Source organism: Trichoplusia ni, chromosome 7, assembly GCF_003590095.1.
Source record: "Trichoplusia ni isolate ovarian cell line Hi5 chromosome 7, tn1, whole genome shotgun sequence".
Lineage (NCBI taxonomy): Eukaryota > Metazoa > Arthropoda > Insecta > Lepidoptera > Noctuidae > Trichoplusia > Trichoplusia ni.
In genome coordinates, this window is record NC_039484.1 from 10,785,759 (window position 1) to 10,801,136 (window position 15,378).

The 15,378-nt window shown below is 34.9% G+C and overlaps 2 protein-coding genes across 2 annotated transcripts in view; one reads left to right on the forward strand and one right to left on the reverse strand.

The window, feature by feature from the left end:
* Positions 1 to 15,378, forward strand: part of LOC113496159 (acyl-CoA:lysophosphatidylglycerol acyltransferase 1-like) — a 231,552-nt gene that overhangs the window by 188,047 nt on the left and 28,127 nt on the right. The window lies entirely within an intron of this gene.
* Positions 11,811 to 15,331, reverse strand: LOC113496158. The gene is made up of 2 exons (XM_026875296.1): positions 15,117 to 15,331; positions 11,811 to 14,034 (listed from the first exon to the last, which is right to left on the reverse strand). The coding sequence occupies exon 2, from the start codon at positions 14,025 to 14,027 to the stop codon at positions 12,258 to 12,260; it is 1,770 nt and encodes a 589-aa protein (XP_026731097.1). The 5' UTR covers positions 14,028 to 14,034; positions 15,117 to 15,331; the 3' UTR covers positions 11,811 to 12,257.

Below are 15,378 nucleotides of genomic sequence, written 5' to 3' on the forward strand. Positions count from 1 at the left end.
ATGAATAACTCTCTGACGATCAACAAAGCCGGACATCAATATATCGTGATACCGAATGACACCAAAACATTGACAAACAAACCAACAAAAGGACATTTGTCAGAAACGATGATGTTTTTATATTTATGAGTGTCGGCTCCGCGTCTAGGAGCGACCGTTAAAATTAATATGCCTTTGAGCGTTATCGCTCTGTGCTTCACAGCCGCTTTTTACGGGACTCTACAAAGAGAGATGACAGAAGCATAAACATTTTGTTTCGGGATTTTCTATCGAAGTACTCTATCGACTTAATATAAGTAACGTCGCTTTATGTTTTGTATTGGTACTGCAAATATATCACTCTTATGCTCGAAGATTGTTTTTTAAACAGCGTGTAGTTAAACAGCGTGGTTTTATATTGATTATTCAATTAATATTCAAATTTTTCGTACAAACATTTGCTGACGCAGTTTAAACCACGATTTGACAAGAATTTAACAATAAAAACAGTTTGATATTTAGTTCGACTTACTAGCCTTACTTTAATTTTAACCTTTTGGCTTTCTTTCATAGTGGTGGCGCCCGCCTAAAATAGCTGAACCGGAAGTTGTTACTGAAAACGCTTCCTGTTACACTGCCTGAGCATTGGTTTATTTTTGTTACGTTTTACCTACAGCCTTTTGATATTTTTAGGTTTATAAATGAACTATATTCAGACATGTTTTCTTAATGTTCTTAACGTGTTATGTTTAGGCTAGCGTGTTGTTCGAAAGGTGTTTTATGATAAGCTTTTCACAAAGCCTTACAAAGACCAGTTTAAAGAGGTTAGTCGTCTCTTAACGATTTTTATATCGAGAAATGGGTCGAACAATTGAAAAAATTAAAATATATTATAAGTTACTACGACATTTTAATCTATGTCATCTTTTTCAAATTTCTACCTCCTTTGTTTGAAACTGAGTAACAAAATAAGCTTCTGTGTTATTTATCGATGTATTAATAGTTTGTAAAAATATTTTTGCGAGTAATAAACCCGTTCATAATACTCTTTTTCACTTTAATAGAGCATCAACTCCACGACCCCTCTAATCTATATGTATGAACCAATATATTTTCGATCAAAACTTTGCGAAAAAAAAACATATACCAATAGAAATTCATCATTCACAGTTTCCAATACTAGAATCGTATAAAAAACGGCCATGGCAATATCCATTGCCTTCGGGGCAGTTACGTATTCAACAGATACATTTACATGGCACTCAATAAACAACCTTAAGCCTATGACATAGGATTCAAATTTCGAAACAAATTTTAAGAAAAAGCTACTTGGACATTGTGGTGATGTCAATCAAAATTGAGCTCTATTTTCACTGTAGTAAGGTTTATAATATTTGTTCGTAAAATGACTAGATAGGAAAGGTTTGTTGACGCAATCAACGTTGTCAGGTCACAGTACGGTCAAAGGTTCTGTAGCTATTTGCTCGGACATACATATATGTTATACACAGATTCAATATAGTTTGCTGAACGTTTATACTGTGACTCATTTTAAATTTCATGTGGAATGTTTGTCAAAGCTTCTGAAAAGTAGAGCTTTGTAGAGCCGTTGTACGTGAATATTTCAATACATCGCTTTACATTTTTTGTCAGGTTATTTTGAAGTATGCACCTTAATGTTGCTTTGGCAATTTAATTCAGCAGATAGTAAAGACTTTTTTATATATTATTTATAATTCATATAAAAAAATGTTTTTGTGTAGAATGTTCTTATAGCTACACAACATATTTTAATAATTAAAAGGCTTTAGCAAATTATATTATTATGTAGGATACTTTTTTAAAGAATCTTTTACTTAGGGAGTTTATTTTAAATAGGTACTCTTTAAAATAATTATTATTGCAATGAAAAATTTACTATTTTTAAAACTAATAGATTTTCAATAATATTTCATTCCGTTCCCAGTTAATTAAAAACAATTACAAGCAAAGCAAATAACTTATTAACATATACGTTGTTCTTGTTTCATATATTCCTTTATTTAACTTTGCATCCGCTTTCAGTAGCACATGCACGCCGTAGCACGCAAGCTACGAACATCGTAGATCTGCTACGCGCGTAGATACCATCTTTATTATTGCGTAGAACTTGATGTATGTAGACGTATGTATGTAGGTACAAAAATATACTAGTACACTAGTATACTATAATATACTAACTAGCTACTTAGCACATTTTTATAACTTAAAGTTTTTAAGTCTAAATTTTTTTTACTACCTACTTAATTTATTAGAAAAAGTACTCTTTAACCAACATTTTTATCATCTTTCATAACTTGAGCCTAACAAGATTTATTTTTAATCAAGTACTTCCAGTAAACTGAACAAATTAGAACGATTTCATTAACTGTAAAAATAAAATTAGAGTCTTAAGTCGATTTTATTTAAGAGGAGTTCATGACTTGATGTTTAATAATATTTAAATTGGTTAATAACAATTAAAATTTGAATTATTTTACAAAAACATATATATGTTTTTGTTCTTTTTTACGTATTGTATACGCTTGTCGTCGTTGAACTGCAAATCGATTTAAATCTTTAGTTGACGATGTTTGTGTTTATGATAAAAACAACCGTAGTCTGGCTGTAATCGTTTTGTCTCATACGATGTAAGTAATATGAGTTTCTGTTAAGCCGCTTTGTCTGCTATGCCGTAGCTTCGTAGCTCGATGCTACGCCAGCGTCAGTTGCTACGTTGAATTATTTTCCATAAGAGCATTATTTTTAACTGCTTTATATTTCAATATGAATACTTGTTTCATTGATATACGGTGTACGCTATTGAGAACGGCTATTTATTAATAAAATACTAGTTTGTTTTCGTAGCAGCAGTTGCAAAACGGACATAATTCTTTTGCAAACATTTTTGCACAAATTTAACAGAAAACCTGATCTTCAAAAAAAAAAAGTTAAATGTTGTTTCAAAATTTAATGTCTACTAATAACTACAATTATTCTAAAAGATATAACTGATTGTCTCACAAACTACTTGCTACCAATATTTCCTTGTTAATCAAAGTAAAATGAAAAGTCTTTTAGATATAAACAGAGCTGATCGGAATTCGATTAGCAGGCGGCTCGGGCGCTGGCTATAAATGTCTCATTTGTCAAATTTTATGGTTGACCCGCCTTAGCCGGTAATGTATCATTCCACGCAGGACCTAGATTCGCTTAGAAACGCTCTGTAACTACAGTATAGGCTAGTACTTGTAGTATGTGCACTTTTCATCTTAAGAAAGAAAATAAGTTCCAAAAACATTGATACATCATATGCACAAATTGCGAAGAATAAATATAAAATGCCTGTTAGTTCGACTTTTGATTTCAGCTATACCCCCATCTTACATCTTCTTCTACAGTAATGATATTTCCAACATCTTAACATTTAAAGTACATATCAAAAATATAGATTGAGGCTCAGAACATTGGCCCGGTGGCCCTGATTCCACATTATTGATGAGCCCAAGATTACTCGATGCTGAAGTCGTTTGGTGATTGATATAACCGGTCGTTAGGCCCGATTTTATGGATTTTTCTGGAAGGATCAAGTCAGTTTCGTTTATGGCCCACCTGATGGTAATTGCTTCCGATGGTTTAGTGTATGGTAGAGCAGAGGTCCGCGATAAACTCGTATCATAAGTGGATTTATGATGTTATGTGTATGCCAGCAGTTGAGCAGTAAATTCTAGTTAAATTCATATTGTGTTATTTGAAATACGGCATCAACAAATAAGGAAGAGTTAATTTGAATTTGTCGTGGGTAGAGACCACAAATTTAATTTGAATTCCACATCCCAGTCACACCTTGCTTCATTTCAATTCACCCAAAATCAGAACGGAAATAAAACTGTGAAACATAGCACGTAGTTAACAAAACTCCGCACAGTGATGACATCCAAAAATGCTGTAGAAAAATCCGAGGACACGTCCCGACTAAACTAGGGATTTCGTTAATTTCGTGAACCGAAAATTAAAATTGCTGCGAAAATTCCGACATGTCGTTCCGAAAAAAATCTACGAACTTTTTGTTCCTAAACTGAAACTGAAGCTGCAATTACAACTCTGTAAAACCCGTTTTAACGTGGAAAGGTACAAATACGATGGGACTATGATTTCATTCGAGATTTTCTGTTATAAATTTTGAATCTTATCTCTCTATGACGTTCAGGAACAACAAACTAGTAAAACCACATTTGATTAATATAAATGCAAGCAAAACTGTACAACCATGATGATGTGTTTTCAAAATAATCTCAGCAAATCTTACACTTTGACAGCATATATGAAATGTAATGACATATCTATCAAACAGAAAATCAAGCAGACCTGTCTCTGACAATCCTTTGAATGTCACTCAATATAAACACAGTAACACGTAAATGAAAAAAAATCTTATCACTCCGGGGGGAGAGGAATAACTATAGGCCAAAATGTTCACAAAGGGCCTGTCAAAAACATCGAACCTTTGAAATAATGGCCCTTAGATTAACTGAACTGACGAAGAGAAATGTATTTTGTGTCTGTCATTTATTATTTTTGTAATACACCAGTTTTTGGCACTTAATCATTGTTCTACTGTGTCCAGGTGTAGTTTAAGATGTAAAGTTTATATAACGATCATTTATCTTTTAGTATCTGCACTAAGAACTTCCTCCAACAAATCATCACAATAAGGTTTTTTCGTGTCGCATTTTGCAAAATAATTCTTTAAATAGAAACAACGTTGTTATTGCCAATTCGTATCACTTACAGAACCTCGACGATATCATAAGAAAAAAACAAGCAGAAAAAATCTTCTGTAAGCTTACATAACATCAAAAGGTACTTGATGGATTCTACAATCCATAAAACACACTCCGCAAACAACTGCCCGAAGGCAAAGCAGACAAAAAGCAACATAAGTACATCCGCATAAGTAATTCAAAAATAAATTACTAAAATTAACAAAGACTGCACACTTTGAAGAGGAGAGTCGGAAGCAAAAAGTAACATTATCTCATTAAGTAACGCACCCTAATTAGACCCACTTCTATTAAGTTATGAATTTTGATTAGATTTTTCTTCTGTCAAGTGTTCAGTAGCGTCTCTCCCGTATTTAATTAATTTAGCCTTTAATGTAATTTATCGCGAACCCTTATAGACTCCTATTTTGCGTGGAAGGGAGTTCTTTTTTAAAGAACCCTTTTTAAGGACCTCTAAAAGTGTGTAATATTGACGTTTTCGCTGTTTACTTCGAGCAAACAAATCAGGTTCGTTTTGAGAGGGAGCGCTGCGTTGATGATTGCTTTAATTGCATCTCGTGCATCTGTTTCTGTTTTAATTACGATGATGAATGTCTTGACATAATATTTGCATGTGTGGGTGTGCACGACCCTCTCAAATTAAGATGTGAATGTGTTTGTTCAGTTGTTTTTAGTTCCCCCCCCATGATGCGACTTGATAAGTCCTTTGTAAATACTATAATTGAATACTTTGTTATTCTTTGTTAATATTTAACACGGAACTTTTTAATTAACTTTAATAAATCAGATGTATCTCTACTGATGTATGATAATCGAGCATGAGTAACAACACAAAATTTTATAGTAAAATTATAAAAGAAACAAGTACATAAAACTATAAATTTATTTCCTATTGATCTATTTAAGACCAATATTTTGATACAAGTGTTGAGCGTTACTAAAAGGTTTCAATAAACCGGCTCAACGGTAGGCAGGTGCTTACTCAGTCAGCTAACTAATAAGAAAACTTCTTTATTCGCTTCTCCTTAGTTTTATAATGCTTTATCTGTTATACGTGCTTCGTAAACGGCTCGCTGAACTGACAACATCTCTTTGAGAGTATTCACGACTAGATTTTTTGCTTTATGTTTCTTTTTAGTGAAGGGAAGTGCAGGCTGCTTAGTATCAACCAGTGTCTACCTTCCTTTAGGTTTTAAAAGAAAATGTATAAATATTTTTGTTTTCACCTTGTGGTTTTAAAATAATATTTTAAAATAACTCATAAAAAAGTGTGTTCCATCTTTTTGAATAACATTTGAAAAAGTTAAAAGAAATGTCTTAACAATTTTAGTGTTATGTTTTTCAAGTATTTGAAAATACCTAATCAGTTGTTTTTTGTCTTACTCTGTTATAACTTATAGAGACATTGTGTATCGAAAAATCTCCGTAAGGAATGCATTCTGAATGCACAAAGTATACACATTTAAACCAGAATATCGCGCAATCAAAAACGTCAGTGTTGCACGTCTTTAGATCGACATACTTAGAAGGAATAGATAGGTTATATAATTTATTTTACAGAGATGTAAAAAAAATACGCCTATATTATTTAATTTTATTATGCTGATCTTTGGTGGGGCTTAATTTTAATCTTCATCGGGTTATATTTGTGGTTGAAATTCGCTTTACTTAGAATCTGCTCAACTAAATTATAACAATACAAACATTGCACAAAAGATATTTAGGTTTAATAGTTTTACTGACATAATAAACGGCATCGTTATCACGTTGGTCACTGAGCCTGTGATAATGGATCCAAATGGGCATTATTATATAAATTTGAATTGTTTGTGTCCAAACATTCAGCGCATTTCTAAAATAAAAGCGTATAAAACTAGATGGAACATTCCAACCGAGCAAAGTTATTAACACAGTTTCACTGTATTGGGACTTTGAAACTGTCAATTTCCTTTCGCTATCGTCTGCGCCACTATCGCTACAATAAAATTTTATTGGCCCGCTATCGACGTCGATAAATATCGATAGTCGAACTATTATCGTGAATTTATCGAATTACACATCAACAAACACAACATCACTACTCATAACTTGAAGTTAAGGTCGAATCTCAAACAAAAGGCGACTCTGAATTGCCGGCAAATATGAGCTCCAACTTAGGTGGGCACTGAAATTAGATTTACGAGTTCGGGAATTTTCGGAACTTGCCGGATCAGTACCGAACCTCGTGCTAAGGTACGCATTATCATATAAATGCGGAGTTGACGGAAAAATATTGCCGAGGTGTGCCGTGGCTCCACCTGTAGTCAGTTGAGTAAAATAGGAACGTGAGCCAAATAATACGGTGTTTAAGTGAAGGAGCCGGCTGATCCAGTTAACTGTACTGCATGAATGTTTTATTTGTAAAGCACTCACCGAAATGAACCGTGATCATCTTTGTTTACACTTAATTTGCTCCTTTTTTTGATCTAGATCGACGCTTTTGTTGGACGATATAATGAAAAGTGAAAGACGTTCCCCTTTGTTTTTATTCAGAGAAAATTGTATTGAGATGCAAACCTCCTTTATTTACCTTGACGGTAAATAAATAAAAAACAGGTTATTTTAAAACTCGAAGAAGCAATTTTTGTATAACATTGATATCCCCCATAAGTTGGGTAAGAATCCCATATATCTCTTAGGATTAACCAACGGAAATAATACAGAAAAAAACTCCCCATTGGGGGAATACTAAAAAGATCATACATTATTTAAAATGGCTTAACGGTGCTCTTGATATCAATAAAAATATTATTCCGACCCTGCCTTTGTTTCGAACGTTACAGAGATTACTGTGTATAGAGATGGCTAGTAAAAATCGTAGTAACTTTGTCATGGGTAACGGAACATGTTGTGCGTTTGATAGTCCATATACCATCGGTTCGTTTAATCCGGGCCTTAGCAATGAGCCGGAAAAGGAATAATAAAATCTTACACATTATTGTTGCCGATCGTTTCTGAAAGCAATTATACTGTAAATATAGGCAAAAATATTATGATGACTAGAAACTACACACTAGCTTGAAAGCTTCAAATTCGTGTATGAAATTTTTAGCACCGTAAGATTGAGAGCTTTTTTCAGATTTAAAAAAGAATTATACCTTTTTACTCGATATCAATGAAATTAAAAATGTCAGCCTTATCTCATTATACAAAAATCAGGCCCGAAATTGTTGGAAAATAGTCCTCTGAAATTTACCAACGAATTTTCTCGTTTACAACACATGTTCTAACAATCATTTAGTAAGCCCGGCACGTGACGCGCCTGCGTTCGTTGTCATAAAAATAAACTGTTTGACACTAACACACGGCGTCACAAAATTTCATTGCAACTTCATATTTCCTATTATTATTTTTTAGGTCCCGTAACCATCACATATAAAGGCCAAAAGGGATCCTTTCATTCCAATTGTTTCGTCATAGCCTCATAATAAAAACCTTTACGGAGTTGGGGATTAATGCGGGATAGTTTCGGGGGAAATTGCAAGCGGGGTACGGATCCCTGGGGATTTTGAGGTGGGGTACCTAATAGTATTTATAATGCCGGCGTGCGGGATTAAGCAAGTACGTGAGGTTACCGCAGACCTTGTTAGCAGAATATGTGTTTATGTTGCCAAATCTATTTGGTTTAAAATGCCTTTACTTGTCCAAATGTTCATGGACGGTCTACTTTAGGGGTCACTATAGATAATGTGGGTTAAGCAAGTACAAAAGGAGCTGAAAGGTAGTTACAGTAAATGTCAGTAACATAAGTAACGTAAACATTGCAATGAAATAGTTCAGTATGTGATGGTTGAATCGGCGGCTCACTGTTAAATGTTTTATCATCAAAGTTATGACTGTAAACGACTCACAGGCTTCAAATATTACGTAAAACAAAGCATATGAAGGCAGTTCAACATGGCTGTCCAGGAACTGCTCCCACAATGCCAACTTTAAATTTGATTAGGGAGACCACCTGAATAATGCGTTTTACATCGCGTACACGAACAAAAGCTAAGTTCTAACGCGCTGAAATGAAATTCACTAAATTGGCGAGCCGTATGCTGTAGCAGTTTCTGAACTTTTAGCGCACAAACGGGATCATACCTAACATAGTAATAACGTGTAACATGTTCGCCAGTACCATTGTTTAAGCGAAAACTATTTTATTCTTTAAAATAGAACCATTTTTATTTCTTTCAGTTTTGAGTTACATGAATAAAATTTAGATCTACGACCGCTTTTCCAGTAGATTCAGATATCTGTTCCACAATGTAGCCCATGACTAAAACATTCGTGAACGTGGTAACATGTGGTAAACCTTGTCTGCCTAAACCAAATCTTTGGTAGCAACGTGTTTTACACTCAAGTGCTGGTCTATGTTACTTTAGTGTCTTACATTTTGGTACTTTTAGTGATGAAGCTCTAAGGCACCTTTCCATTAAGTTCGGCATGTAATCGCCAACCCGCGTTGAGCTAGCGTGGTGATCGCTTTTTAAACCTTCCCTACATAGGAAGAAACCTGTCCCCAGCACATATTGTTGTACATCTCATAAAGGAAAAATAGATACCTCTTACCATGTCTTCAAATACAAAGTTTTCCTGTAAGTGCATCTCGTAAAGTACTAAAAGACAAGTATATTCGTAATACCCTAAGCCCCCATCACTCGTGGTAGGGGCCAACACATCTCTATTCATTGATGTAAAATATAGCGCAAGTTGCAGGCCGGTTCGAGATGCTTATTGAATTATATCCTATCTGAGTCTATTGTTGTAAGTTTTAATGAATGACCGAAGCTAAAGCCTTCGCACGTGGGCCACTTTATGGACCCGGCTTTTATTAATTTATAGCATAGGCTTAAAAATGACCCGGTAATTTAGTGTGTTTTAATCTTAATTAGAGTAAGGCAGTTTGGGCCTCGCATAAACGTTAGTTAGTGCTGATAGCGAGGATATAATGGTGTGTCTGAATAAGAAGGTGACTGCGTAGCGAGATGAAGAGATAAATACGAATTGTCTTTGTTTGCTTGGTCAACGAGGCTGTTCTTCAACTTATGTTTTTTATACATATTTTTTGTATGTTTCAGTACGCTCATGCACTATTTTAAAGTGTGCTTAAATAAGTTTCCGTATCCAGTCAGATTATTGGCGATTTTTGGGTTGCTATTTGAGAACGCCATTGAAAGGTCATTCATACAAAAAAAATCTACCTTGTAGTTATAAATTTGAATAGAGACAAATGTAGGTAGCAAATATTGAAAATCTATAACCATAAAATTGTTGTGATTGTCAATTGATGAAATGCAGATATTATCATCCGAAACTCATTAATTATAGCAAGCTTCATGCCCAAACTAGATATTGCAGATATTAATCATTGGATCGTACTGATTATTTATTTTACTGGACCATTTTAGTGTTTACATAGTAAAATGGTCATATAAAGCTGCCTATTTTTTTTACATTCATAGCTTTATTTTGATGTTTGTCAGTCTTGATTGCTTATGACTATAATGTTAATGGCAAAAATACATGTTAGTTAGTACTTAATTTGTTGCCTTGATTAAAAACTCTTTCGTGTTAACAAATCTACATCATTATCAAGAACGTATATGTTTTATTTTTCAATTTAAAAAAGCGAGACATTACACAACAAACTACGTTTTTAAGAATTAAACATAGATTTTCTATTGTAGTTAGTTAATCTAACAACAGTTAGACATGTTTGACAGTATTGCTAATCAGTAAACAGATGTTACCGATATCTTAAGTTTATCTTTTACCAAACTTGATCAGTTCTCGATTGTTCGAGAAACAATGTGGTTTAAACTTATAGTTATCTGATGAATTTATTGGTTCGGCGTAAATTACTGAACAAAGGTATTCGCGGTTTCTCCTATTAATTAAATTGGGTAATTTGATGAAATTTATCGCAACGATGGCCTACTATTTACTTTAAGTCGAAGAAATTTCAGTTTGGAACCGTTTAAATTGGTTTCGCTAACTTTACTTTAATACTTTAGCTTCAACTTAATTGGCTGAATAATTTGCGTTTTAGTTTTTGATTGTCGTTTTTTACGCAGTCTTATTTTTTAATACAGTTTTTTTTACTAGTTGATGTAATTTTATCTATGTAGTATTTGCAGGCTTTAATAATTTTATTAAAGTTCTACGACGGTGTTTCCTCCGTGATCGTACGCACTCCAGTTGGTATGATGATCTAATCAGACACGGACACATGGCCAGATATCACTAAAGATAGAGAACTCTAAGTAATTCTAGGTTTAGGCTATATGAAAATGTAAAACTTTAACATTGGTTATATACTACTAGTTTTAAGATTATGGTTCCGAAAAGTCATCTAAGAAATTCTCTTAAACAATCGATGACTGCGATCTTCAATCCTCATATGGTATATGTAGAAGCTAAATCTTACAATAGTTTACCTATAAGTTTAAGGCTCACAAATCACAAAGCTGATTTGCGTTTAAGGTACTAAATTCCTAGATAAAGCTACCATTTTGCACGTAAGCTTCGAGAACAATGTTGACATTCAGTATAATGAGGTAATAATAGCGAATAACGCAGATAGACAGCCGCTGTCAAAATTTCTGTCAGCCATCAAACTTTTTTGACGATTTTGTTTGCAAACGGCTCGATTTTCCGCTAACGTAGATGATTAATTAAACAAGTTCGAACTCTAACAGTTTTAGTTAGCGCTATATTCAACTTTATTCCTTTAGCGTAAGCTGTGTTTTTGCATGAACCTAATTTTGAACTAAGTGTCTTTATTATGTGTTGGGAAAACGATGCCTCGTATTTTCTCATATTATTGTGTATTTTTCGTTTACTTGTTGCATAGGGTAATTTTGCAGGTGTTTCTTTGCTGTCGTATCTTTGAAATTATGCTTTTTCATTCTGTATGGTATTGATCTGGTTTTTGTATGGTTTAGTTATTATGTAGTGATCCAAATTCTGCCAGAGAACAGGTTAGTCGTTAGGGTGGTTAGGGTTATTGAAATAACAAATAGTTTCGAACTGTATTTATTAGTAAATCACGTTAACATACACGCTAATCTACTCTAATATAATAAGTCAAAATGTGAGTTTACTCAAGATATCGCTAAAAACAGTGAGTTATTTAATAAACTTCACTGAAGGGAAGTCACTACTTTCCGGAAAATCTAAACTAGATTATATGAGTATCATAAAGTCTTAAAACGCGCACAACGCTGTAGTGGTTAACTAGTATTTTATACGATTATCATATTTCTAATATTAAAGTTTAGGCCAAAGCCTTAAATCACGTTGGCCCGTTAAATCACAATTACATCAATTCGTAGTATATCATGTTAATTGATAAAGTTAATAATTAAAAGTATTAAGTTCGATATTATTATGGGGAGGGTTTTGCCCAGCGGTCGGATCTGACCGAGGCTGGACATAAATAAAAAAGATTTACTTGCCATAGCAATTATTGCAGACATATTTGCTATGTGCGAAGCAAGTGAATCTATTGCAAGAGGCGCAAACTTCACGAGTTGTTTTGTTGCTACGTGCGCGTCGGCAAACATGGCATCTTCCTCTTGGCCCAGTTCTGGTGCAGGTCGCGTGATCAGTTAGATCAATTTGCAGCTCAACATCTATCGGTATCGGAACATTTAGAAACTCACACATTTTCTGCTTCACAATCTTCGGTATGTTATCAGAGTGCATCCTCCTCTGTATCATCGGCCTAATCATACTGAGAGCCATCTCTATCTGGAACTCACGGCGCACAACTCGCTCCTGCCTCTTATTGATAGTATATACGCATAGCGCATTTACAGCAGCTATATTCATCAGGCGGAAAAACACTGTCAGTGCCCATCTACGGGAATTCCTTGTGACATCGCCTCTAGCACAAAGCTTCTCCAAAACCTCCACAGAACTTTTAGTGCGTTTGTAATAAGTCATTATATCAGGCCTAAAAGTAAGGCCAGAATTCATATCAATGGAGCAATCACTGTGCTTAGATGACAGCAAGAGAACGGCCTTATCGGGCTTGCAAATGTATTGAACCAAGGTAGCGGCATGGCCGAAACCAAAAAGCGAGTTGTACAACATCTTGTCGTTAACCGTTCTAAATATTCTAGGAACTTCTTTTTTAGTTGGTTTGATTGAGCCCACCGCTGTAATTTTTTTATCAAACAGCATTTCAACAGACTCCAGTGATGTGAAATAGTTAGTTAAAGTCAAATTCCGATATTCTCCTTGAATAGGATCAGTTATTCGAACCATAGTGTCTAATTTGCTATAACCTATGTCATAAGGCCCTGGATTTTCACCCAAATAAAGTTCCAAATTGTAAGTATACGGATAATAGCAATCCACTAAATTAAACATTTTTAGTGCATACTTAAATGGTTTCTTCGGCACGTGGTGACGGAATCCACATCTTCCTTTGAAAGGTATCATTGTGTGGCTCAACGCCATTTCATGACCTGGAGTATAATGTTTTTGAAAATTGTTTATCAATACTTGCAGCAAAATCCTGATTGGTGACAACTTATCGTCCGAAGTACGCTCATTTGAGCAATCGCTAAAACGAAGATTCTTCATTAGAAACCTGTATCTTTGAGCACTCATTGTAAGATATATTGCTTCCATTCCAGTTCCTCTCTTGGAATCGAATAATTGCAAGAAATTTTCTCGCCCTGATTTTGTACTTCCACTTAAGTACAAAATTCCTAAAAGTGCATATATTTCCACCTCATCGGTGAGCTTCGCATCTCTCTCCCTGGCGAACTTCTTTTGTTCTTTAATGATACGTTCATTGGTGAATTTGGTAATCATGTAGATAACGTCTTCATCGAAGAATAGATCGAAGCATTCTGAGGGAGTTCTCCTGGTCCTAGCGTAGTCTCGGGGTCCAGCTTGAATGAATACGTTATAGTCACTTTGAAGGATTAGCCTTGCTTCTATCGGCTCTTTCATCCATTTTGTGCCTTCAAGACCTAGATAGTATTGAGAGCTGGGTCCTTCTATTACATTGAAGATTGTCTCCCAGTCAAGATCATCGACGTCAGCAGGTTCTTCTGATGCGCTGCTGTATTCACTTCCAGAACTGTCTAGAACCTCTTCAACATAGTCCGTACCATCATCAGAACCGGCTGGTCCGTCGATAAAGTCTTCCTCACGATCCTCCTCAAGCCAACGCGCAATGTGGACGTCTGACCTTTGTGCCATCTTGTACCTTTAACAAAATTATTTTCTTTATTACCTTTTTGTCTTTTTCAAACTTCTTATACAAAAAACAATGTTCACTAATATAATCACGACGTAACTTGACTGAGAAACTGTTCCATATCATTTTTGTATTATAAAAGTCAACAACTTTATTTAATCATAACCTTCATTAACCATAATATATTTACAAGCCTACGGTTAGTCAAATCAAAACTATTTCATGACCGAAACCTCACATAAAAACAACTAGAACTACGAAACTAGTACTGGACGTCCAATAGTCATTAAAATTTCATAACGCAATGCAAGTACAATCAATCGCAATCAATAAGTCTATGTGTACCCGTGGCGGAGCCGAGTCCGTTGTCTCGCGACCCTAACGCATAAGGGCGTATAACGCGAACTCTCAATAACAGCATCTATGGAGAGCGCATGGCAACCGCGGAGCTTGCCACAAAACTGTACCAAAAACACGAGATGACAAACTTCCCAACATCCATTCTTTGTCAATAAAATGAAAAACAAAATCAGGGAAATTCAAGTATCTCAAAAGAAAACTTCAAATTTGTAATCTTGAAACCCCGCTGTCGAAACGTAAGCCACACAAATCGAAATCACTTTTATTAAAAGTTGACAATCTCGATTACGTGAAATAAATCAGGACGGATCCAATTTACGTTCGCACAAACAAAGATGGCGAGGAAACCCAAATTGTACCCGAACGCCGAAACGAAGCCTTCCTAAACACGCTGACTAGGGTATATAATGTGAGTGCATAAATCTCCTAAAATTATAATATTACCTAGATTTTATCTTCCAGTGTCACCCGCTAGCACAAAAGAGAAACAAAAGAAAACAAAACAAATGCTTGGAAGCTTCTCGAGTGCGCGAAAACACGATCACAACTGCCTCGAAACGACCTGTTACTACCTCGTGGTGGGGATGCGCAACAACCCCAAGCGTCGGACCACGCCGTCTCGATCACCTATCACGTTCAATAACCGCCATAAAAATAGCTAAAAAATTACCAAAAAATAAATCAACACTAAATTTGCATAAATACATAATTGATTGGTTAAAAATACATACGTAGTGATCTCGCAGATGACACGTTGCACTCTCCCTCAATGCACTTTCTGACACAACCATACACTTCAAGCGCACGGCCGACACTGATGTTACCGAATAGCCGCCCTAGTTAAATATTATTGACGAGATTTATTTACGGACGCTGAAATTAAGGTATGGAATACCTGTTTTGATTTATGTGTTATCTACGTGATCACTGTACTTGTTGTAATTGATATTGTAATTTTATGCATTTTGTAGAGTCCTATGTTAATGAAATTCT

What these genes read in the sequence shown, in the direction of transcription:
- LOC113496158 (XM_026875296.1), bottom strand. Translation starts at nt 14,027, where the DNA reads ATGGCACAAAGGTCAGACGTCCACATTGCGCGTTGGCTTGAGGAGGAT.